The 25587-nt window shown below is 36.8% G+C and overlaps 3 protein-coding genes and 1 long non-coding RNA gene across 4 annotated transcripts; 1 reads left to right on the top strand and 3 right to left on the bottom strand.

Moving 5' to 3' along the window:
- Window positions 1-2091: 2091 nt before the first annotated feature.
- LOC131438373 (uncharacterized) lies at window positions 2092-3659 on the top strand. The gene has a single exon (XM_058608373.1). It carries the CDS (start codon window positions 2143-2145, stop codon window positions 3613-3615), a length of 1473 nt encoding a protein of 490 aa, XP_058464356.1. The 5' UTR covers window positions 2092-2142; the 3' UTR covers window positions 3616-3659.
- A 6505-nt stretch (window positions 3660-10164) lies between these two features.
- LOC131438068 (zinc finger protein-like 1 homolog) lies at window positions 10165-11999 on the bottom strand. Its single transcript, XM_058607863.1, has 5 exons — window positions 11720-11999; window positions 11555-11666; window positions 11296-11489; window positions 11043-11235; window positions 10165-10981 (listed from the first exon to the last, which is right to left on the bottom strand). Exons 1-5 carry the CDS (start codon window positions 11819-11821, stop codon window positions 10698-10700), a joined length of 885 nt encoding a protein of 294 aa, XP_058463846.1. The 5' UTR covers window positions 11822-11999; the 3' UTR covers window positions 10165-10697.
- Window positions 12000-16315: 4316 nt separating this feature from the next.
- On the bottom strand, window positions 16316-17906 carry LOC131436220 (uncharacterized). Its single transcript, XR_009230597.1, has 3 exons — window positions 17829-17906; window positions 16965-17371; window positions 16316-16891 (listed from the first exon to the last, which is right to left on the bottom strand). It is a non-coding gene; the product is annotated as an uncharacterized LOC131436220 (long non-coding RNA).
- Window positions 17907-21736: 3830 nt separating this feature from the next.
- LOC131437796 (ATP-dependent RNA helicase DDX54) lies at window positions 21737-24439 on the bottom strand. Its single transcript, XM_058607378.1, has 3 exons — window positions 23391-24439; window positions 22711-23331; window positions 21737-22656 (listed from the first exon to the last, which is right to left on the bottom strand). Exons 1-3 carry the CDS (start codon window positions 24276-24278, stop codon window positions 21805-21807), a joined length of 2361 nt encoding a protein of 786 aa, XP_058463361.1. The 5' UTR covers window positions 24279-24439; the 3' UTR covers window positions 21737-21804.
- Between the last annotated feature and the right edge of the window lie 1148 nt (window positions 24440-25587).

Below are 25587 nucleotides of genomic sequence, written 5' to 3'. Positions count from 1 at the left end.
TACCAACAGATTTATACAGAATTACCTGTAATGTATTGATTTGTATACGTCCATGCGAATTTCATGCAGGATACAGATTTAATACATATTGCCAAAACTATATACATAATTGTGCCTACATCTCATCCTCCAACGCAATACAAAATCGAACCCGTTTTGTTACAATATTTACTTGCTTCTGGTCTGCCGCCACTTAATTTCGGGTGAAAACTACCAACACAATAAAAATAGTCTAGATGAACAACGTTGAGTCAAATTAATGGTTACCTTCCAACATCGCGAAAAAGTTAAATATATTATCAACGTTATCTAATAATTTATTGTGACGATTCATTTTCAAATATTTTGATGAAATCAGGCATCCCTGCAAGCAGCTGATCGGTGTTGACAAACGAGGGGAAACCAACTAGTAAAAAAACTTGTACATAACACAAGGGGTGTACAGATAGTAAATAGTTCGCGCAGTACAATATAGGTGGAACTAGTGCATAACGAAAAATTATTTTTATAAGAATTTACTCATACTGTCATGTCTGTTAGTCTGTGCTATAATGGTATAAGTGATGTAACAATTTATCTCACTCTGCTCATTATTTTCGGAGATGATTCCACCGATATCTACAAACCTAGGTTCGTTTGAAAACTACTGTTTTGTAGTCTGTCAAGTTTGAAGATCAAATGATTGGCTTTTTTTGGTTCCGGATATGTAACAGCAGAAGTAGCGTATCCGATGTACCACACTTTTATTCTATTCGCTCAACGTTCTCAAAGACAAATGAACCGTTTTTTTTTGCAAAACTCTGAATGTAACTTTCAATAAACAACTTTCAAAACTCTGAATGTAATTTTTTTCAGAAATTATGTACAATGAGACTGCTTGAATAACAAGAGAAAGGCAGGTGGATTAAGAAAAGGTTTTTTTAAGAAAAAAGAGTAAAGTTGATAAAATGTTATTCTACGCATCGTTTCAAAAACAGTGTTGGCACAATAACACTAAAATAACATGTAGAGGCGCTGCTTGTTTAGAAATGATACTTTCAGCAAAAGCTGTCAGATCGGCAGGAAACTTTTGAATTACTTAATCATTTTAACGATTTCTTATAAAAAGGGGTAAATTCATTTAAAAAATTATAGTCGAAATGGAAGAAGAAGTTTTTACTCTGAGGTTGTAATATTAATCTTAATTTATTGCGCGAAAAACTTTATTTAGAATTGAACATTATACTTGGTTCAACACGATTTTGCCAATGTCCGGAAATTACAAATTGAGTATCCAAAATAAATGGCACTCGATCGCTTAACATTTTAGTACTCGATAATTCAACATTACACTAGTTACTGTTCAAGGAAATGTTGGTCCGAAAAAAAAACTACTCCTGAAGATTTTCCATGTTTAATCGTAGTGTACACTAAAAAAAAAGTACTAGTAATCACTTTAAAAACGATTTTCTTCTACTACGAGTTTACTTTTATTGCTGATGTCTATTTGTTCTATTGAATAAGCAAAACAATATGAAAATTTTCGGAAGTACCCTCCTCTTCTTGGTTCCATTTTTTATTCGCAGGTATTACTACCGGTAATTCAATTTGGAGATAATGTGCCAATACTTATTACAAGATTTTACCGTTGTATAGAATACGTGAATTATTTGTTTTGCAAAGGTCAAATTATTTTGAACTTTGTCTGAGTTCATTCAAGATTGAGCGGACTTAGCAAAGTTTAGAACGGATTACGCAGGACTAGCGAGTCCTACAAAATTCGAAGAAAAAATAAATGTACTCGCAAAAACGATGGAAACAAGGGGCAAATCGCAAGTAGGGCAAATATGTCCCTACTATTATACTTGAATTATTTTTCTTTGATGATTGTAGAAAATTTCATAAAATAGTCTCATCTTTCAAACTTCACTATTTAGTTGAAGCTTTGTTGAATTGTATATGAATGAATTCAAATTTATTCAACAGTTTAATGATTTCTTAATGCAAATTAATTTGAAATTTTTATCTCTTCGTCAGATCCATGTCTGGTGAATGCTACCCTGCCCTTGGCTTATCGTTTTTATGCAACTGTTGACAGTTTCTCCATGTATGCTGGATTTCGCAACGCACCCGAAAGCTTGTTTATTTCATTTTGTATTTCTTATGTATGGAACGGAGTCGTCGCAGTTAGTACCGTTTGGACAAACCCCTGTGTTCCGTGTTGTATTATATACCAATAAAATGGAAGAAACTGATTCGGATCCATCCTCTAACGTTAGCATACCGGTGGATTCTGAAAAAGGTTTGACACAACCGACAGATTCGGATTTGAATCAGGACGATATACTGGAAAAGCTGAGAGGTGACCGAATCGGCGACACCATGTACAGTGAGCGATTTGTACTGACCACAATCCTGAAGTTACCGCAGTTGGAATCACATCTATCCGAAGATGAAGATTTTGAGAAGGATCTTTGCAGTTTGTGGGATATGACAATTGAAAAGGACGTGGTTCTTTACCTGCTGAAACATGATGTCATTGAACTTTTCGTAGGATTGTCGGAGGCTTCCCAAGATGTTCGTTTGATCGAGATATTGTTTGGAATCATAGGAAATATGTGCTGCGTGGATGAGACACATAAGTTCCTGTACGAGAATCCATCGCTGTTTATGAGTTTTTGCACATTTTTAGAATCTAGTGACACACTAATTTTAGTGCAGCTAATGAGAATTTTCACTACCCTGCTCGACAAATCAGACGACGAACAGTATTGCTGGTTTAAACTAGTCCGGGACGTGGAGAATATGACTGAAAAGCTAGCATTTATACTGAGCAACACAACCAACAAAGAATTGATACAGCACACGCTAGAAGCAGTTCATGCAATGGTAAATCGATTTACGGAAGCCGAAGTAGACTATGCTCAACTGAACGAGTTTTACAGTATGTTTGCCAAACCTTGTCTCGTCGAAGGTCTGATGGAGGGTTTTAAGCAAATTTATCCCGAAACTGCAGCCAGCAACCAATTCGAAGAGGAGTATTTAATAACGAAAGATATGAAAATTATCCTCAAATTTTTGGATATTCATGAAAATTTCATAATAAGTGCAAACGAGGTCTACGAGAATCAGGTTGAAAATATAGTCTACTGCATCTACCGAGTACTGCTTCCACTAAGCAGCGAGAATACTCTTTTCCCCTTTTCCAAGACTCACGTGAAAATATTCGTGTGCATCAACTGCATCTACAGTGCGATTGTGTATCACTTTCATGCAGGAACATTTCTAGCTTTGGTGAAGATTTTCACAATCTTGTCGAAAGAGCAGAAAAATACGCAGTCCTCTAGTGATCACCAGCAATCGACGGACGATGCCAGCGAGGAAAGTGACTGTGAGTTCGATATTCAAACAGCCTTAGGTGAAATTCTGGAAACCATGTACTTTATGGCAGAGCCGGTCGATGGTTTGACGATTGCCAATGCGTTTCGAGCGAGCCCGTTCAGTGAGAAAACGATTGAACGGGTCTGCACCGCACTTAAGGACACCATGGCCGGAGACCCACTGCTGGGGAGAACTTGCGATATGTTACTGGAAAGTGCACACGCCGTGTGGGGTCACAGGGACAATCGTGAATAATTTTAGGCTAGGAAGTAAGAATAAAATATAAGCAATCGTAATAATTTTTGAATTTATTTTTGTTTGAAAGAAGTTAGTTTTGGAAGTGGGATTTTCGGGTTTTGGGATTAACCTTAAATTTACCTGTGCTTCTCCAATACATATTTGGTGTCGAATAAATGAGTACGTATAGATTATGCGCCCTATTACCTAACATACATCCCGTTTTCTGAATATAACCGAAAGAATTGTCACTTTCAAATTCCATTGATCTAGGATCATCCTCTTGCTTTTCCATCGCCATCATCTTTCGAAATTGGGCACATTCCGCCCGCTGCACAGTAATTCCCGTCGACATCGTCACTCAGATCATCATCTCTTCCGACATTCGTAAAACATGTCCAGCCCGCTGTAGTCTTTTATTTCAAAACAGCTTAATCTTGGAATAACATGTCGCAATTTCCATCTTGGAAGGTACGAGTGCCTGAACAAACATACTTTAGTATAGATGCATCGATGCAGTTTCAAAATTCAAAGCATCATCCATTCCTCTAGCTGGAGTGTAGTGAAGTGGCTTAAGTCGCCTAAATTTTACACTAACACATTCATAAAATGAGGGAATATTCATTGACATTTATAATGTCACTGTCAATCAGGTTGATCGATGAGCCAACTCAAGCGAAAATTCTATCACTGAGCCGATCGAGCACTAAAAAATCATGTAGTCGAGTAAGAATTCATTGCTTATTCCGTCATTTCGATAATGTGGGGAATAGTTAAAATGGTAGATTAGGTGATTGGATAACATTTGCAAATTCGAGTACTGTTCCTGAAAAAATCGGTTTTCTTTTTTCGTAATTCTTGCTTATCATCTAGCGAATCCCAGTATGTATTTCGTTGACAATTGATTGAAAGTTACGCTAGGTTAATGATTACTTCACGTCATACCGATTTAAATCACTTGAATTTTTAGGAGTCGTCGGTTTTACTGCGGCCCGGCAGATTTTATGTTAGCCCAGCAGCTTCTCATAGGACCGACACAACTCTAATTGAAATTCAAAATTTTAACAAAAACCAAAAAAATAAAGTAACCATTCGTTTGGTTTACATTTGGTTTACAGAATCGTTCGGTAGTTGTATGACAGTTCAACAAAATTTTTATTACCGATCAAGCAACTATCGAATCGATTACCGAAGGATTATAGGCCGGAATTATAGGCCGACAACTCTTGGTTTTTGCATTTTGCACCACGATAATGCACCGTCGCATACTGCATTGATTTAGCGTAAATTTTCCGCCAAAAATTCAACCAATATCGTTCTGCAGCCACCGTATTCGCCTGATTTAGCTCCGTGTGACTTCTGGCTATTCTTAAAACTCAAATGACCGCTCCGGGGAAACCTTTTTGAATCAATTAAAGACATCAAATGTGAATCGCTAGGCACATTGAAGGCTGTTCTGGAAATTGACTTTAACTACTGTTTCGAGGATTGGAAACAAAACGTGTCAAAATAGTGTTATGAACAAATTCTTACTATTTTTGCCCACAGTGGTAGATATATGAATATTTGAAATTTCTTATTCATGGAAGTTATCGTATCATGAAACTTTATTGGTAGACTGAAAGTTATAAAAAAAAATAAAAAAGCAATCTCAAACTCGAACCTTTATTCAATCATTCGATGCCCGTTTTGTCTGATACAAGAAATATGCGATAGCAGTATGTTCATAGTTCCTATCATCCTCTACCTTCAGGATTGCGCTGTCGCCAGTCCATGAGAATCCTCTATTCCAGAAGGTGAACTTCTTCAGCACACCTTCACTTTTTCTAGGTCCATCGCAAACTATTGTTACCTTCACTCCAGTTCGGAGTGAAAGTCGCTCAAACATACAGTCGTATACGAAAATATCCTCTCGAGCCGGGACATTGGCCTGATATCTTCGAATCATCTTCTCTCCGCTCAAAACTGCCACTGAAACTGACATCGGTTGATCATTTTCCTGACTGCCGACATAGATTCCTACGCCAAACAGGTCAAACTCTTTCAAAGCAGTCACGTGGAAAGATCCCTTGCACGGATCGATGGTGTAACATATCGGTCCGAAAAACAACCACTTTCGACATTGATAGTCTCGATTCTGTTCACGCTGTTTGACGACCAATCCCGATAACTTTTCGAAATGTTCCGTTTGATTTGATTGTTGATGTTTGGACCACTTTCGGAGAGCATCCAGCAGCTGGTCGTCGTTACATCGGAGCTTACTTCTGCATGCAATCATTTCGACCAGTTCCAGTGGAAGCTCTAGGAAATCCGAACTCCGAAATACAATCAACGGATTGAGACAGATTGTCTGCAGGCATGCATCGTTGATATCGTCAAATCTGTACCGAGTGTTTCCGGAAAGAATTTTCATCACAGCACCTTCTTCCTTACTGATAAACTGATGGCACTGTTTCTTCAACCCGGCTAGGCTATATTTAATTGCCGCATGATATAAGTCCACGAGATTGTCTTCGCTAATCGTTGGATTGTTGTAGTACACAAACTTGAGCATCTCTAGGAAAGCATCCGGTTCCACGTCCGGTACGTCAACCGGTTCCGCATCACAGCCCGACGATGGAGTTGTCTTCTCCGTGAACATCCGATAGAACACATCACTGGCGGCGGCCAGCGGAAAACGATGGGCGTATATGAGAGTAGCCTTCTGGCCAACGGTGAACGAAACATCCGACAGTAGCTCACTATTAACCAAGAATTTTATGCGCTTGTCATCATTATTTTGGGCCGTTCCCGGACGATGGGGCGTGATATTGTCCGACATAACCGATTTATGATACACGAATTTGATAGAACCTCTTCTTCGGTTGTCTGCCGGGAAGATGTTGTTGCTGTTGCAATTTTACATCGCAGGCGCGGGAATGTAACTCATCCCATGCTAATAGTTTTTGCATTGTCAAGCGGCATGCAGTAAGGTTTTATGTGCTATACAGCATGCCGGCATGGTTCGCAGCCTCCGTGCTTGACTGGTTCAAATGATATGGTATGATATGGTCATCGTATTCCTAGAAATTGTTTTCCTCTATTACTCGATTATTTAAAAAAAAATCAATCTGATAAGTGTGATTTAGAGACTCTCATTCATTTTTAAGTTTCAGAATCTGGGAAATACACTTGATTCGAAAATCACAAAGATTTTCCCAGCCTCTTTTCGTTGAATTCTAATAGTGGAAGAATAAAAAAAAACAAAATTGTGATGCAATCAGAAAATGTTCAAGTTATTATATTAATTCTATTATTTTTCGAAGTAAAGTTGTTCTTGAAAATCTGATTAGATTAGAGAACTCGGTCCGGTTATGTTAAACTGTGTTGATTGAATTTTGTTGGAATGTGACAAGTCAGCGAAATATTAAACAATTATAAAAGTTCAAACACTCAATTACAGTCGATGTTAATTACAATAATTTGGCTTTTCCGATGTTGATAAATACGCATTTCAGCTCACTTGGCGTGAATAGCTGTTGTTACCTCCATTATTGCATTAGCTGTTTCAAATGGTTTTGACGTGAATATGTCGTACTTTACTATGGGACACCCTTTCAAAATTTGCCCTGTGGAAGAATAGGTAGAATTCAATCGTGAATATCTCGACTTGTACTAAGCGCAACAACATAGTTTTTTCTCCATGCCATCAGAAATATGATCAGCAATTTGTGATTAAATTTCCACCATTCAGGGATACATAGCTCAAGAACTGAGTTTTCTCAAACTTTTGGCAACAATGAGGAAACGTACCAAACTTGCTTGCTTTTCTCGTATCCGCGACGATGGTTTTGACGCTGGCACATATTTGTCTAGATGTTCTACCTAATTAGAATAAAAGATAAAATTAGATAAAAAATAGTGCATTACTTTTGATGCGTTAGCCGGAACTGTACAACGTGGTCAGGATCTTCCACCAACATCAGTAACAACAAATCTTCTGCGTACTACAAAGCCCTTAAGGTCTATGGACAGAGAACCACGTGTTGAGTTTTAAATCGACCTCGTGGCTCGCTCAATTCCCTTTGCGCATCGTAAGATAGAATGTCTGTGTGTTTGGCAGCCTTGTCGAGCCAATTTTACTTCTCTCTCCTTTTTCAGAATGCTATCAGGAAACCAAAGCGAAAAAAAATGGCGGATGCATTGAAACTGACTTTGTTTCACAGAAAAATATAAGACTTTATTTTTATCGCGATAACATATATGTTTTTATGTACTAATCGCATCTAAACTAAATTATCTAGACTTTGTCACGGTAGATTTATGATACAAGCCTTCAAAGCCGAGATATTCGATGAACAAGTAAAGGTATGCATTTCCGAGCGTTCCAATTTTCAGCAGTTCTTCAGTCAGAAAAAAATACAACACGACCGCTAAACTCAATGAATTATTCTGAAAATTTCACAGAATATTCTCAATTAAAGTTCGAAGACATTGTCAGGTGGGTTTTTCTATATTCTGCACCGTTTCCAAGAAAATTTAATTTAAAACGGGAAAATAGCAAAAAACCTACCACTTTACGGTACTGTCCTCAGCCCTTAAGGGTTGAGGCCAGTGTGTTTTAGGGTGATTTAGAGAGCTATTTTCACGCTTCAAACCTGATTTTCTCAGACACGGCGACGAATATAAAAAAAAACTCAACTGATAATCTCTTAGAAAATTAGTTTAGATTATTCTGTAAAAATTGCAGAATGATTCATTGACTTTAGCGGTCGAGAAAGTATTTTTTCTGAAGATAGAATTGCATAGCTGAAAACGCCGTCTTTCAACTTGTTCATTGAATATCTCGTCTTCAAAAGCATGGATCAAAAATCTATCCTGACAATGTCTAGATAATTTAATTTCGAAGCGATTAGTGTATAAAAACATAGATGTTGTCGCGATAAAAATGCAGTGAATGTTATTTTTGTGAAGGTAAGTCGATTTCTATGGCGGCGCCATTTGTTTCAGCTCTAGCTTCCTGGTAACCTAACATGAGAGAGAAATAAAGTGGGATGATTTCAAGTGAATTTCATAAACCTATCACCGTTTCCTGTATTGCTTGCGCGTTGCTGATTGATATTGTGGTGATGTGAGAAATGGACGGTGGGTTCGGTGACATTATATCGTAAGCAAAAATTATTACATAGGCGCAAAGAAAAATTGCATGCAATGAAATATATTGACAATGTGTGTCCAGTAATTTCCCATTTCAGCAGTTTTCAAATCGATAATGAAATTCGACCGCTCGCTCTCATGCGTGTCAAGTGAATACAAGTAAAAATACGTTAAAATTACCATTGCGCACGACTTTACACGCATGAATTACCATTGTATGAAATCTCGAACGCAAGAGCCCATAAGGGATTACTGGGCTGCTCGAAGCGCCTTTACAGGAGAATTGCTTTTTTTCTCTGTTGTGTTCCGTTCCACGGGGATGATTTTCCAACTGAAAAATAGTGTTTGAAGTAAAAATTCCATTAACCGAATATAATTGACGACGACAACGAAAGTCAATTGAATAGAATAAAATATATTGACAGTGTCCAGTAATTTCGTTTGACATGTCTCGTAATTTCTTATTTCAACAGATTTTAAATCGATAATGAAATTCGACCGCACTCTCTCATGCCTGTCAAGTGAATACTTTTTTCTTTTTTTTTCAACATTGTATATAATATTCTATTGTTCGATGAACAATAGAATATTATATATATTATATATTATATAAAAGAGCAAAAAACTTGACAATTCATACTTCGTTCTCAGAATTTATTTTACAGTGTCAATATTGTGGATGACGCACTTTTCTTACAAATTTTTACGCCTTCTCCACCTTTTGAAGCCCCTCCCTCCTTGAATGATTCCTGCGCACGGGCCTGAATTGAGGCATATACATTGTTAGTCAATGCTTATACATAAAATCTCATGTTAGTCAATCATAAATGCTACACACTACATGTGTGATCGTTTGAATGCAAAAATCAAGGGAAGGCAACCTCATAAGTCGAAGAAAGAATCATTGTTTCACCAAGACAATTGACCGATTTACAAATCGATGGTAACGATGGTTGAATTGAACGTATTATTCTTCGAATTGCTTCTTCATCCACCGTATAATTCAGATCTTGCCCCACAGTGACTACTGATATTCGCTGATCTCAAAATTCAGCTAGTCGGCTCAACTCAAATGAAGAACCAGTGGCGTATCGAGGAAATTTGGCGCCCGGCGTGAAATAAGAGATTTGCCGCCCCCATCGTTGTTTTAGTGAGCAAACTGAACTCCATCTTCGGAAAGATGACTGGGGCGAGCAAAAAAAAGGTTCCAAGGATTGGTTTGCCGCCCACTAAAAACGGGGAGTACTACGGATTTTAGCCATCTTTTTCTTTCGATTTAGAAAAGCTTGATTTGGGAGCGGAGATTTTTTTATTTCTGCAATAGACACCCAGACATTCTTTTTGTGTATCGCAACTTCCTCATTAAATGAACACGAACGCTTACACAATTATGCCGTTGCCATCTCTCATGCTATTACGAAAAAAATGAAACACAATATTACACTAAATACTCATTGATTTTATATTTAAAAAAATCGTATAATAATTGCACGAAATATTTTTAATAGCCAGTTTATTCATACCAGCATTTAGAAATGTCAAAACCACAGAAGGTTGTTTGTTATAGCTGTGTTATATTTGAATTGAAAAATCACGTACATGCATGCAATTATGAAAACAAAATTATATTTGGATTATTGCTTATATTCTAAGTATTTTTTCGACTGCTTTGAAAAACAAAACTATGTAAAACGCGTTGCTGGTAGTTCGGTTAAAATTAACGACTGCTGTTGGTTTATGTTGTGAGTTTGTAGTGGCACCTCAATGCTTGGATATTACTTTACTGAGACTGATTTATTTAAAATATGCATACTCGATCTAACCAAAACAACAAATATCCCATATCAGCCACAAATTTAGTCCTAATCCAGTGTTTCGTATCTGGAAATAGGCTGATGTATCAAAACAATAATAATGCACTCCTCATGCTGAATAAAAATTAACCCATCGTCAACTTCGGTCACCTATTCCTCGTGTGGTAAATTACGATTGTATATAAGGCTGATGTCGGCGCCTCCGCCGCGACGTCCGATGGTAGCGAACACGTACACAATGCAAACGAAACCAAGACAGCCGCTAACCACCAAAAACCATGTTCGACGCCATGGCGGCCTAGAGGACGGTGCGTAAAATCGTCTTGACCACCGAGAAAACAGTTCTTGTGGAGTTCGTCTCTTGTATTTGTTATCGTCCCGATCGGATGCACCGATTGGGGATTCCCGCTGTAGTAGAGAACGCCGACTGCTGGCTAAAAATAAAATAAACCTTGAAACATATGATGTAAAATATTTTACCATTGCTGACACTACCTTGGAATGCTAATGCGGGAACGGAATTGTTAACATAAGCATCGATGTTTACGGTCGAATGTGGACTTTCAGGACGATCAACTTTCCCAGTGTTAACCGAAATATTATTTCGGTTCTGTGACATATTGTTAAATATATTATCATGATGTGAGCTACTCGGTCCTGCCGCATAATCCGATTTTTCTTCCAGGAGCTACAAGATTGAACGTGTGATTCATCAATCAAAAGAAGTTGAACACAATTAAATACCAACCAGTGGTAGCTCCAAAATATTTCTTGCCCAATTCACTTGGCAAAGTCGGGTCCTTAGAACATCAGCCACGGGCGAAACTAGATTAGCAGGGGGAAAGATTGGATCGCTGCATGTTGGACAGGTATGTCCGCCTGGGGCTGTGTTCGCCGGTAGGGATTGTTGCTTCAAATTCAAACAATTCCAATGGAAAACATCTAGAAACATTGGAATTTATTCATTAGGAAAAACAGAGCGAACCTGTTTAAATGTGACAACTTACGATAGCAAATCAAACGCACACAATCCTCATCGTCCAGTAAACTTCCACATAATGTACAACATGAGTCAAAGTCACTGTCTTTCAACCATTGAATATAGGATTGAACGGTGCACTAGAATGGTTGAGTCAATATTGAAGACGAAAATATTATTCGGCAATTCCTACCTTCGTGTGATTCACGACCATACAATTTTCACAAACATTAACACGATGTTCGAAGCAGAACTGCGTTGTGACTTGCCGTTTCGGGCATTTGCACAAACCCATATTTCAATGTTATATCTTGATTTTACCACTATATCAGCGAAAGAGAATAAATAGATAATCTTTTCGTTAGCACAGCAACATTCGCCACGTTCATTAGAAAATAATAACTTTGTAAACCAAAACGAAAACACACTCCCGTAATAAGAAGAAGTGTCGCACTGGAAAATGACACTTGTCAGTCGGTGTCCATTATTTTTACACGCAGAAAAACAAATCTGCGAATCTGGAAAAAATCTTGTTGGTTTCAACATTTTCGCTAATAAAGTGCTATTCCAAATTATTTTCATTCTTGCCGAGAATTAGTTGTCTAGTTTTGCAATTCATACTCGATTGGTCATCGTTGACCAACAATTCCTCTTTAAAGAGAATGTTTACGGATGGTAAATTTGCCGTTTATAACAGAACAGACAGCCGAGGCTAAATAAACGATATATCTCGATAAACATTAAAAGGGGTCTCAACTGCTCAACTGACAGTTTCTCTTTGTTCACTTTCTTTTTTGATTTATTACGGAATAATCCCGTATTTTCCCACAAATTGGAACATTTAAATATTTTGTTGTATTGAAGACGATTTGCATCGTCGCACTATACGACGGCCTATTATTATTTAAGGCCATCGTCCAAGTACCATGCGCGCGGGTGGTTTTAGGAAATTTTCGATGGAAATTTCGAAAAATTTGACAAAACCAAAAACATACAGACCTTTGAAATACTTTTATCTATCTACAGGGTGAAAATGACTGGAAAATTCGGAGGATTTTACGAGTCTTATCAAAAATAGCGCTGAAAAAATGAGCTTTTTTTGTAATTTTTCACAATTATTTGAAAAAATAATTCGATGGAATGAAATTTTTTTTCAAAAAAAACCTCATGCTGGCAACAAGGATCACATTCGGACACATTTTTGGAAAACCTTTTCACGCTTTTCATGGAAAATCAACGAATTTCATATAACCGATTACGTGGAAATTTTTGAAATTCGTGATTTTCTTTGAAAAGCGTGAAAAGGTTTTCCAAAAATGTGTCCGAATGTAATCTGTGTATCCATAATAAAGTTTATTTGAAAAAAAAAGTTTATGTCTTCGCTTTATTTTTCCAGATAATTGTGAAAGATCACAAAAACTCTCATTTTTCAGAGCTATTTTTGATGACTCGGAAAATCCTCCGAATTTTCCAGCCATTTCCACCCTGTAGATAGATAAATGTATTTCAAAGGTCTGTATGTTTTTGGTTTTGTCAAATTTTTTGAAATTTCCATCGAAAATTTCCTAAAACCACCCGCGCGCATGGTACTTGGACGATGGCCTTAACGCGGAACAAATGAGATTTAAAAACATAGCAACATACAGAATTTTGATGTCGATTATTTCATTTCGGATTTGAATATTTCAATGAAAGAAACTATCAAAATGCTGTACGGGATTAATTTCTGGCGTTCAGAAGGGCCAAATTGTGTAATTCTCTAAGCTATTAAACACAGTTCGGATATAAACGATATTAAACACTGTTGCGAATTTTGCACTGCGAAAATTGTACAAAGCTAATCAAATTATCCTAGATTAGCACTTCACTGATGGATTTAATTTCAAATTTGTCATGAAGTAATCTTTATAGTTCTTTAGATAATATCTGTAGCCATTAGAAGGGCTGGTTTTGCATAATGTTGTCCATTTTTCGTTGTAATTTGCTCCTATGCAAATGACTGGCAACAGGATGCCGCAATCGATCTTCTTTGAAGGGAAACTGGCTCTGCGAACGTCCCGCAATCGATTCAATATTGAACTGAATTAGTGGTACTGGAACTGGAACTAAACTCTGGACCTGAACCAACCAGAATAATAGATTTACATAGAAAAAAATCGTATAATTCTTTGGTAATATATAAAAAGTTCTCAAAATAACCGATTATTAGAATTCAGAAACAGTACTTTTATGTCTATTTATTTAATTTTCTTTTTTTAATTTTCAGGATTCGGACGATCAACTATAACCAACTGCACTCGATGATTTTCAAGAAGGAAGTGAGTTTATTCTCTTTCCTAGAGCACGTTTTAATAGAGCTGTAGGTAGTATTGTCGTACACTGAGCAAAATACCATAGTAACCGTGGCCTGTTTTCCATTGTCATTTCAACTATACGCTTAAATAGTAGCAACAATCATGATATATCACTATTCACCATCTGTATTGTATAAATTACCAGACAACAAATACTACGACTTGACTAAATTATTTGTATTTATGACTTCTCTGGCATGGTCATCCTGACAATGGTAGTCATCTCAAATATAAGAACAAATAGTTAAAATCACAATTTCTAGTAAGGTAAAATTGCTCTCGAGCCTTGATATATATGAGGAGCTAAATAGTTATCGCTACCATGTAAATATGTCCACAGTATAATAATGTTACCATAAATAGATACATGGTTTAAAAAAAATTAGGAAGTTTGAAAACACTATTCATGTAGTCCATATCAACAGAATTTATGTAGTAAGCACATTATCGTATAGTGTTTTTTAACCGACTATGTTTTTCATTTGTGCTGACTATACAAATTGTCAATAAACGGATGTACTTTGTTATTGTCACATAAAGTTACAATACAGCAGACAATTTCGTAACACATCAGTGATTGATTTGAAAAAAAAAAGTATATTGTGCAGTTTGGAAGGTCTTGCAGGTGAGTAAATTTTGTAGCCTTACTGGTTTCCGTCGTTGAAATTAAATTTTTCAACAATTTTGCCGGTAACGGCTGTTTTCTAGTAAAATCGACGTCCTGTATAATTTTTATTATTCGTTATCGGTCGCTGTAGAAACAACATCAAGCGATTGATGAAAACGACGAACATCATCCGATTCCCGGATTCAAATCGCTCGAATCCGACAGAAAAAAGAAACAATATATGGCAGGTGGGTATTGAGGTTTGCATCTGGACTTGGCTATTAATTTCTTCCATGCTGTCCATTCCTACTTCAGAAAAAACTTCGCCGAACAGAGCCTGGGATCAACAGTTGCAATCAAGCAATGCTGCTTCGTGTCTACGTTGATAATCAATATTTCACCAGGCACATCACCATTTGATTTGATGCAAAAATAAAATAGAATTCAATGAAACTATTTTGTTGTTATTGTTCTAGAATTCAAATTCATAAAACTTTTTAACATAAGCTCATGTTCTGCTGATCTTCAGCATTGTTGAATCAACCACAGCCTTTAGTTTCGAAATAACTAGAAGTGAAATGTCAAAAATACCATGGCTCTGGTTATAGCGAAAACTACAATGTAAATAAAGATTCGGTCATGGTTAGCCTAACCATCTCAATCGTATTAGTTATTCATACAATATACTGCTCAATATTACTATTCTAGAGTCGATACCATTTATAGTAAACATGAACTTGACTATTAGGTTTTTTACAGTCACTGCTAACCTCAACCGGATGAACACATTTTGACAGTTCAGCAGTACTGTTTGTAAACAGAAATTTTTTTTGTTTGTTTATTGACAAATTGGATCAGACCATTTACGGTCCGTATCGCCTAAATAAAGTTTTAAAACATTTGTTCACGATTGAATACGGTTTGTTTTTGAGATTTATTAAATGAAAGTCACTAGTTGCAAAGTGTAAAGATGATTGTTTGATATGTGTTCTTCGATTTTTGTTTAAGCTTGTTTGTAAACAGTACCGCTGAACTGTCAAGGATGAATACTTGTTCATTTGTGTCGTCACGATAAAAAACCTAATTGTTGAAATCATCTGATATAATAGTCGGCTGAAAACCACTATACTCGCATGGTCAGGTTGGCCCTCTACACGCAGAGAAAAAAATTGTAAAACTGATCAAATCAGGGTTTACAACAACGAATTATTTTGTTGATATAGTGACAAAAGAAAATCTGGGTAGATTCAACAAATATTGTTGACTGAAACTACAAACAATAATATTTATTTAAATTTGTTTGGTCTAGTTATTTTTACTAATATATTGTTTAAAATCAAAAATGTTTTTCTGTCATTTTTATTACCAAACAATTTTTCAATAAATTCAACTATTCAATTCAGTTCGGGGAAAACATATTGAGGATAAAATCAACTTAGACTTCTAGTGAATATTAATAAATAACTGGTTCGAGACAATCACATTATCAATAATAAATAAATCAGTTCATTTCACTGAACATTTTGTTGAATTAAATTGATGGATACGGTATTCGAAGTACATTTTTTTTTAAACAAATCTTTTGCTAGTTAATTCACTTCATTCATTTTATTAAAGAAACAATACATTCGATGATTTATTTTAAATAAACAAAATTTAGTTGAATCAATTAATAAACTAGTTAGAATTAAAAAAATCGTTTTTTTGGAATAACTATTTATTTTTTGTTCTAAACCAAAGGTTTTTTTGTCGTTAAAGAGAAAATGGATTTCTTTAAATAAATCTCAACTTTTGTTTCAAGTTATATTTTTATTCAAAAATTAGGATGGGTATACTAGTACCTTTGGAAATACAAAAAATCCTCGATCTTAAAATAATAATTCAAATTTGATGATTTCATGGTTCACCTTTTTTCAATTCAACGGTGATTACAAATGCACGACTAAATAACAATATTATCTCGCAGACCTCGAACACACTAAATGTGACTAACCACTTAAATTATTTTCTTACTACTATGAACTACTATGAATTTGTAGACCCTCAATATTACTGTTGTCTTAAATATAAGGATTGATGTACAGTATGCAAATTAATTGGCTTTGATGAATACCGTAGATTCCGATGGAAACAGTTTACTAAGCTCCGCTGCCCGGTCTTCAAGCTGCTTGTGAGTCAATTTTCCAAAGCGGTCTTTGTACTCGTCGATGACTATTTGCGTAATGTTTCTCCTGTCTGTTTTACTCAATAATTTCGTCTCTTCGTACACTTTCAGGATCCGTTGACCTCTGGCTGAATTATTCAGTAAGAAAGAGGCAGTACAGTTCTCGCTTTTCATTGGACTTCGGTGGGTGCTACTAACATTCTCACTTGACTTCAAAGGTGAACTTATTGGAGGCAGGTTCTACAATGATATAAAATCATTAAATTGTTATGAAAAAAGATGTTTTCATTATCTAGTGAACTAATGATGATACCTGTGAGATTCTCCAGGAGTTTAAACCAGATATGATTCTTGTTCGATCTGCAAGGTACGGCTCGCAAACAAGGGTTTCAATTTCTTTTCTTTGTATAACTTTGAGTAATTCGATATCGTATCCATTATCTATTTGAAAAAAAAAATACAATCTAATGAACATATTTCACTTGAAAAAACACCATTTATATCAATGAATTTTTTAATGACATTTTTGCATACTCCTAATGAACGGAGTAATTTCACAATATCAAGAGATTCCCAATCGATTTCTTCATAAATATCCTCTAAAGAATCACCAGGGTTGAAAGACACTTGCGCAATATAATTGATTATCCCATCAGGTGACGATTGCTTCGATGTACAATCGAAGGATGAAAATATATTTTTATTCTCCTCCGACATAACCTACATTCGCGAGATATAAGTTAGATATTTACTAGAACTAGACAATTTGCGTAGTATGGTAATAATTCTTAAATTGATTTATTCATTAAATTTGGATAGTTTCTTAACTATAGAAAACTAGGGACTGAACATGAATGTAATCATAAATCGATACTTATTAATCAATCGGGCACAGCTGTGTCAGTGATTATAAAAAAATGAAATTTATGAGATAAAAGCCAGAGAACCAGATGCTAAAATAATTATGGTTATATGTAGTATGAAATGGTGTATATTATTCCGGTTCGAGCAGGGAATTGGAATATATAATAAATTTGATTAGAATTCGTTTTCTCATGAAGAGAACGGCTAATGCTCGCATATAAATACCGTAGACAGTATAATGGCAATATGTTTCGTTGGCTAAATCGAGCAGTATCGAAAACAGTTTGGGAGAATGATAAATTGTCATACTTACGGCGTAAAACTACTGTCACAGAAATATCCAAAAATAGAACTTTAATAAAATTTGAGCGCTTTCTTTTGTTCATTACTGATCCACGAATAATGGTACTTTTTTTCTCCGCAGCTGGGATGCCAGGTCATTTTCAGAAATCTGTGAAAATCTGTCCCATTTTTAAAATCTGTGCAGAAAGTTGAAAATCTGTGAAACACAGATTAATCTGTGAACCTGGCATCCCTGCTCCGCAGTTGAACTTATCAAGGTACACGTTAAAATTATGTTGAAGCCATTCATTCGTTATTCTAACGAATGTTTGCACTGATCGAAAACAAATTAAATTTAGTTGATTAATTTAAATAACAAATTTGGTTGTATCACATTGCAAAACACATCCTGTTAGAAACAAACAAATATTTTTTTAATGTAAAGGTGAAGCTGAGTTCAATCAACTTTATTATTATTCATTGTTTTGAATTAAGTTTTGTTTACCTGCAATAAACATTCTGATTGATCTTAACAGTATAGAATATTCGATTAATTTGCTGTTGTTGTTTATTTTTGCCATAATTTTATTTTAAATTGAAACTGATATCACTGTTGTTGTTAAATACAAAAATATTTCAAAACAATCACACTGTAGTTTTAAATGAACAGTCTTTGAGTTTAAAAATCTACTAACACTTTTGTTATTTTAAACAAGCCCCATTTTTCTGCGTGTATATAGTAACTGTTACCATAATATTTTTCTGAGTGTATGCTAAACATTTCGACCATGTTTAATAATGTACAGGTGAATACATATCAAGTACCTCAGTTCAAGAAGTAAACAAATTTGAACTCCGAAACTAAATTTAGCAGTTCAGTGCAGTTGAGAACACGACCTGAGCGTTTAAGATTTTGTACCACGCAAAAGGGTCTACTCTCATTACTGGCGACTGCAGTTTGAAGCACTAGAAGAAATGAACGATTTTCGATCAAATACTCGTCCAGTAAAACATCGGGACTGGAATGTGCCTGACTACCTTGAAACCGTCGTCCGGGTGCGAAAAAGGCAAGCAAGCGTGATGAATTTTCTTCATTATTTCCAAAAGTTTTTTTTTATCCATAAATACGTTTATTTCTTAAGTCAATTTACATAAGTTTTTCTTCGCCATAGCATCACTTTTACATAGAATTCTTATCCTAATATAATACTAATATAGTCACAACGATTTGAGTTTAATAAAACATATTCTTCTTATTTTTTAAGTATCATATTAGGTATTTCGTTATTTACTATTAAATCTACTTAAGAACATTATTTGAACCAACTGATTAACTACTATAAATTATAAAATAAGCTGAAATTTTTATAAATTTTGTTGTTGATTTCGTAACCTATTTTGAGTTTGTTTTTGTCAGCACATCATTTTTATTAAAATTTTGCTATTGGATGAACTAATGGACGCAGTAGGAGTCAGAACTAACCCTCAAAAGGGTCAATTATTAAATTGAAACTTCAATTGTCTTTATGAAATGATAAATAAGTTTCATGTAAGAAAGGTCACGACAAGCAAGAATGTCTCGAATTCCAAAAGTTTTAGAAAACTTTGTTTTTTAGTTATTTATGGTTATATCACACTGTTAAAAATTTAATCACAAATTCCTGATCATATTTCCGATAGCTTGTAGAAAAAAATATGTTGCTGAGTTAGGTACAACAAGAGATTTTCACGATTGAGATCTACCCATTCTTGTACAGGGTAAATTTTGAAAAGGTGTCCCATAGTAAAGTAAGTCGTATTCACGACAAAAGAGAAACTGTCACTTGCTTGCATGGCCATTTGACCGAGATATTTCATATATGATACGATTAAGATGTTTCTGGTGACAACAAAAAATCGTGATTTGAACCAACTGTTTTGTACAGTAAAACTTGTTGGTGCTGAACTTCGGGGCAAATACAGGGTCCGCCATGTAACTTTTTTTTTAACAAGCAATAAAACACAAAGTACAATCCTTCTGGTTAATTGTGGAATATAATTTCATTCAAATGGCTGCCTCGGCTGGCCTTGCAGTACGCCATACGGTCGGTCCAGTATTTTTTTTGCACATTTTCGATTGCATGAAGCTTTATTTCAGCTATGGCTGCACGAATGTTGTCCTTCAAGGTTTGAATTGTCTCTGGTTTGCCCACATAACACTTATCTTTGACAGCCCCCAAAGATAATAGTCTAACGGTGTTAAATCACAGCTCCGAGGCGGACAAACGACATCCGAATTTCGACTGTGTGGCATGGAGCGCCGTCTTGTTAGAACCAAATGGTGTCCAAGTCTTCCTCTTCAAGTAACTAGAAGAACCAATCGCTAATCATGGCGCGGTAGCGCTCGCCATTGACCGTGGCGGCGGCTCCTGCCTCATTTTCGAAGAAAAATGACCCAATGATGCCGCCAGACCAAAATCCGAACCAAACCGTCACTCTCTGAGGATGCATCGGTTTCTTCATGATAACGTACGGGTTTTCCGTCCCCCAGATGCGACAATTTTGCTTATTAACATACCCGCCGAGATGAGAATGTGCCTCATCCGAGAAGATGATTTTTTGGCAAAAATCGGTGTCTTCTTCATTAAGGTTACCAATGTCAAAATAACCGCTAGTTAGATGGCGGACCCTGTACTTGTGCTCACCAGAGCTTGAAATTGTCACCCATTCTCAATGAAAGAATCCAATCCAACAGCCTCATATCCGTTTCTCACTGTCTTATTCGTGAATGATCGCATCCAAAAGAAACGAAGAGAGACGAAGCTTTTTCGTCTCTTATTGAAACAAAAGAGAGTATAATTGCCAACGTCAATCGTTTCTCTATGACATGACGAAACCAAAATAACGTCTGACTTTAGGTTATAAACTGGTAAAAATCATTGTGATTCGTTTTCTGTCATTATCGATTCTCAAAGCTTCGGTTGAATATCGTCACTGCAAAGTATGCAATGTCACTGAAAATCGAAAATGACGGAAAGGGCAAATGAATGATCGAACCCAATTTTGAAGCTACTGTTCAGTTCAGTTAATTTTCTTCTATTCTATAGTCAATGAAAATCACTTTTGTTAGTTCTGATGCTCACACAAGATATAGCAGATTTGATCAGTATCTTACGGGGAAAGCAAATAGTGAACTGATTTAAAAAATGACATACGAATACAACTACGGCCGTATGTTCGAGCCCCGACCTAGAAGGATTCGTAGTGTCAGTAGAATCGTAGCACCAGTCATGCAATGGTTCTGTACACTCTGAATCGGCTGCGAAGTCTGTTGAAACAGAAGGCCAAATTCCACTACAGGAATGTAATACCAAGGCTTATATACAACTACGACATAAATACCGCGAAAAAGCTACCGATAAGTTGGGACTCCAACCCGTAGCTGGCTTTTATCTGGGAAAATCGCCTGCATGTGAAACACACTAAGAAACAGTCTAATTGAACAGCAGAACCGAACATGTTCAGAGCTGTGCTGGGACGCAACGCAGTTCAATTATATGGTCAGCCGCTGATTTGAGATTTTATTTTCGTTTCTTTTGCTGCCTACTGTGTACGTCAGCGTCATCATATACGTGATGATCTTAGCTGATGATCGGTCGCAACGGTGACGATTATGATCTCGAACGCAATATATTAAAGGACAAATCAAATCTTCATTGACTTTCAACGATTTCTTTTTAGTCTTGTTGAGACGTAGAGCCGCCTTGTACTAGCTTTAAATTTAATCAGTATCTACCGAGAATTTTCCTTGCTAGACACTGATCGAATTCAAGATATAGGATATAGTGCGGGATAAGCTGGTCTAATAAAGTTCACGAGGGATTGTGTGATCACGGAATGGAAGAATGGGCGAAGGTATGAACACATTCAAGCCTTATCGGCGGTCGTACAGTTGTAGAATAGATATCAACAGTATACATTTATTCTTATTCACAGATGTTGAAAAATGTTTCGAATATAATTAAACTTTATTTTTTAGACCTAGCCATCTTTTTACCTAAAGCCTTTTTCCTACGCTGTAAATTTTTGAGACGGGCAGCCTTCTCCTTTGCCAGTTTCGCTTCCTTCTGCAATCGTTGCTTAGCGATTTGATCCGCACTCTTCAGATCCATATCCCGTACCTTTTTCAGGTCCATCTTGGCATTGTGTCTGCCCCAGTGAGTGTGTGGATAGTCGCGTTTCGCCATCGGCACTGATGCTTCTCCGTCACTTGCATCGCTATCTTGCTGCTGACGGGCTGCCATCTGTTCATCGACTTTCGTACGTTCCTTCCAGCGGTCGTATCGACCGGTTTTGTATGACGCTGCAATCCAAACACCATGTTCCGTGCGTATTTTACCGGCTTTTGGATTTTCTACGTTAACCATCTTCTTCTTCTTACGGTCCCACTTCTGCAGTCGCTGATGAAGCCGTTGATCCGCGGCATTGTCACCGATCACCGTAAATTCAGCTGAACCTGCTTCCTTAGCAAAACTGTTCACAGCATAGCCGTCCTCCTCAACGTGATCCTTCGCCTGATGACTGATGTAGTTCTCGTCATCCTTTGCAGATTGTAAACTTTTTTTCAACTTTTTTTTCGACAACGTATTCTGTTTTCCGGATTCTTCAGATGCCTTCGTTTTCTCTTCTTCCTCTAGCTCAGCCAGTTTACGCTTATGTTTCTCAATTTTGTTGTTATCTCTGTCCCTCTTCTCGATCATTATCCGAAGCTGTTTGGAGTTGGATTTTGGATTCAACTCGAATATCGTTGTTTGCGGACGAAAGTTTTTCATTTGAGACAGGAAATTGTTTCGAAATTCTTCCGGATCGACGGTTGGTTTCTGTTAAAATAAACGATAAGTTTAAAAAGTCATATCCATAATTGGAATAATTACCTTTATCTCTTTATCTAACGTTTGTTTTTTTTTTTGTTTGGAACCTTTCTTAGGCTCGTTCTCCTGTTCCGGTGATTTTTCAAAATCTTCCAACACTTTCAGCTGCCCTATTTTGAAATGCTTGGCTTTTTTGTTGGAACTAGCAGAAGCAGCCGGTCGCGTTGCGATGTACTGTTTGTACGCATTGTTACTGACCCGGTAGGCAGTGGCCAAATCGATATGTTTCACGTACTCCAACACGATCTGATGTTCGGCTTCCACCATCTCCGGGGGAGCTCGTCCAATATTCCGTGCGTCATCTTCGTGCACCGGACGAGTCAGAAACATGTGCAAATCTAGCAAGTGTGCAATATCGTCGTTGGAAAATATACTGTACGCGGTTCCACTTCTTCCAGCACGCGCACAACGACCAACACGATGAATGAACAATTTCGGTTTGCCAGGGAAGTGCACATTGACTACATAATCCAGCGTGGGAATGTCCAAGCCACGAGCAGCAATATCAGTCACTACCAAAACATTAACTTTTTTCATAGTAAATTTGGCTGTGTTAATTTTTCGAGCAGAGGCATCCAGCCCAGAGTACACGTGCGTGTTTGCAATTCCAGCTTTTGTTAAAATCTACAAAACAAATCAACTGCATTTTAAATCCACTAAACTTGAATTACGATTTATCTTACCATCGATATTAACTCCACGTGATGCTGCGTACCGGCGAAAAGAACAATTTGTGTATTTTTTGGAATAACTTCCCTCAGAAGCACCAGCAGAGAAGCATACCGTTCATCCGGTCGGCAGTAGATAAACTTCAAATCCAACGTTTCGGGAATTTTAGACTCGACATCCAAACGAATCAACGTCGGATCACTTAACCCAGCCTTTGCAAATTCCACCATAAGCTTTGGTAGCGTTGCACTAAACAGAACCATCTGCCTTCCGTCCGGGAGCCTCTTGAGCGTCTCTGTCAGCTGCTCTCCGAAACCCATCTCGAACAAGCGATCCGCTTCATCGAACACACAATATTCTATCGAAGACAACTTCAAATTCATTTCCACGCATAGATGCAGAAAGCGTCCCGGAGTGGCAACAATGATATCCGGTAGCGTGTGAATCGCAGCAAACTGTGAATCCATCGAGTCTCCACCCAGCACGAGAATAGTTTTCAAATCCAAAAACTTTCCCAGTTGTTTTATAAATTTAAACGTCTGTATGGCCAACTCCCGGGTAGGTGTTAATATCAATGCACGGGCACCGTTTTTCATCTCCCGCTGCTTCAACTTTTCAAACAACGGAATCAGAAAGCAAGCCGTTTTTCCGGAACCAGTTTTCGCCATTGCAACGACATCGCGACCTTCCAGTATCAGTGGTATCGTCTTTCTTTGAATAGGTGTGGGAATCTTATAACCAATTTTGAAAATGGCCTTAATGATCGGCATGCTCAGTCCCATGGCCTGAAATCCTCCGCCTTTCTTTTTCTTTCCCTTCTTGGTCGAATCATCGTCGTCATAATCCAAACCGGCACTTTCGATTGAAAATCCAGGAATTATATTCGGATCTTCTGCATCCATTGCGATGACGGTCCTAATACAGCAACAAAATAACTTACGAAAATCTGGATAATCTTGAAGTGTGTGAAATTCAGTAAAATTCCTGATCTAATTTTTCAGCACTTTCAACGAGTAACGAAACAGCAAGAGATGTAAATACGGCATAAATAACACGTGTGGTACTGACATTCACCGCATTTCACAGTAATATGGTGCTATCTGTCTTACCGAACAGCGGTTATGTCATTTAGGAAACTACACTGAACCATAAATCAAGTAAACCTACACGCTCTTTGGACATTACTCATGGTTTCAGTTGCGATTACTCAAATTCATAAATCTCGTTTGATTTTTCATTATGGCGTATAAGCAAGTTGAGCATATGAAAGTTTCTCTTAGTTTACTTTCTCTTCTATTAATTATCAAGCGGTTTCCACGTTTATCACTCAACTCTTCGCAGTGAGTTTTCATTATCGGAATATTCTAATCGTATTTAGGAATGCAAGAATACTTTTTCATTGCCGTTTCTAGATCCTGTTTTTAAAACCAGAAATCATCGATCATAGTTGTTTACAATAGTGTGGTGTAAATTATTCTAAGTGAGACGTCTAAAAATTTTTACTCCAAACCGGTCAAAAGGAAATGGTTTTCATGGATTGCTCAACTACACACTTAAAACCATTTCTTGAGCTCGGCATAATAAAATGCCGAAACTGATCAGCAACACGTAAATTTGCTGATTGCTCAGTAATCAATTCGCATGTTTCTGAACTTCGTTAAATGCATTCACTGATATTTCGGTAAAATGCTTCACTTTGCCGAAATTTGGCATAATTGCTTGCTGAATTTATCAGTAAACAACAGATATGCCGACATCAGCAGAGACGTTTGCCGAGTTTTCGGAATATGCGCTAGCTGTTGCCGAGATTCAGCACGACAGCTGTCGTTTATTGCTGCGTTACATTTTCGCATTGCGCGATTATTTTCTGATGAAATTCTCTAGTGAAAAAAATGGATAATCTTCGAAGAAGCGTGGAACCACTTGCAAGTAAAAATATTGAATAAATATAGTGACATGTTTCGCTTTATAAAAAGCGACTTTATCAGATCACATTATAAGGGAAAAACACCCAACACGGGTCTCAAAGAGTCCTCGAGACAAAACTTTGGGGGATATGCGAAAAAATAACCCAATGCATGGACAAATTCAATAGATCAAGGTAGGTTAATTTTTTAACAATACCGTATATGCATAATTAAATATTGAAAATTTTTGTATATTTATTTTTATTTTCATATTTCCAGCTCGACTCAAGGTGGCCGCATCCGG

This window comes from Malaya genurostris, chromosome 3 (genome assembly GCF_030247185.1).
Source record: "Malaya genurostris strain Urasoe2022 chromosome 3, Malgen_1.1, whole genome shotgun sequence".
NCBI classification, from domain to species: Eukaryota; Metazoa; Arthropoda; class Insecta; order Diptera; family Culicidae; genus Malaya; species Malaya genurostris.
Note: the sequence above shows the minus strand (reverse complement) of the source record. Positions and strands in the feature narration are given on the sequence as shown.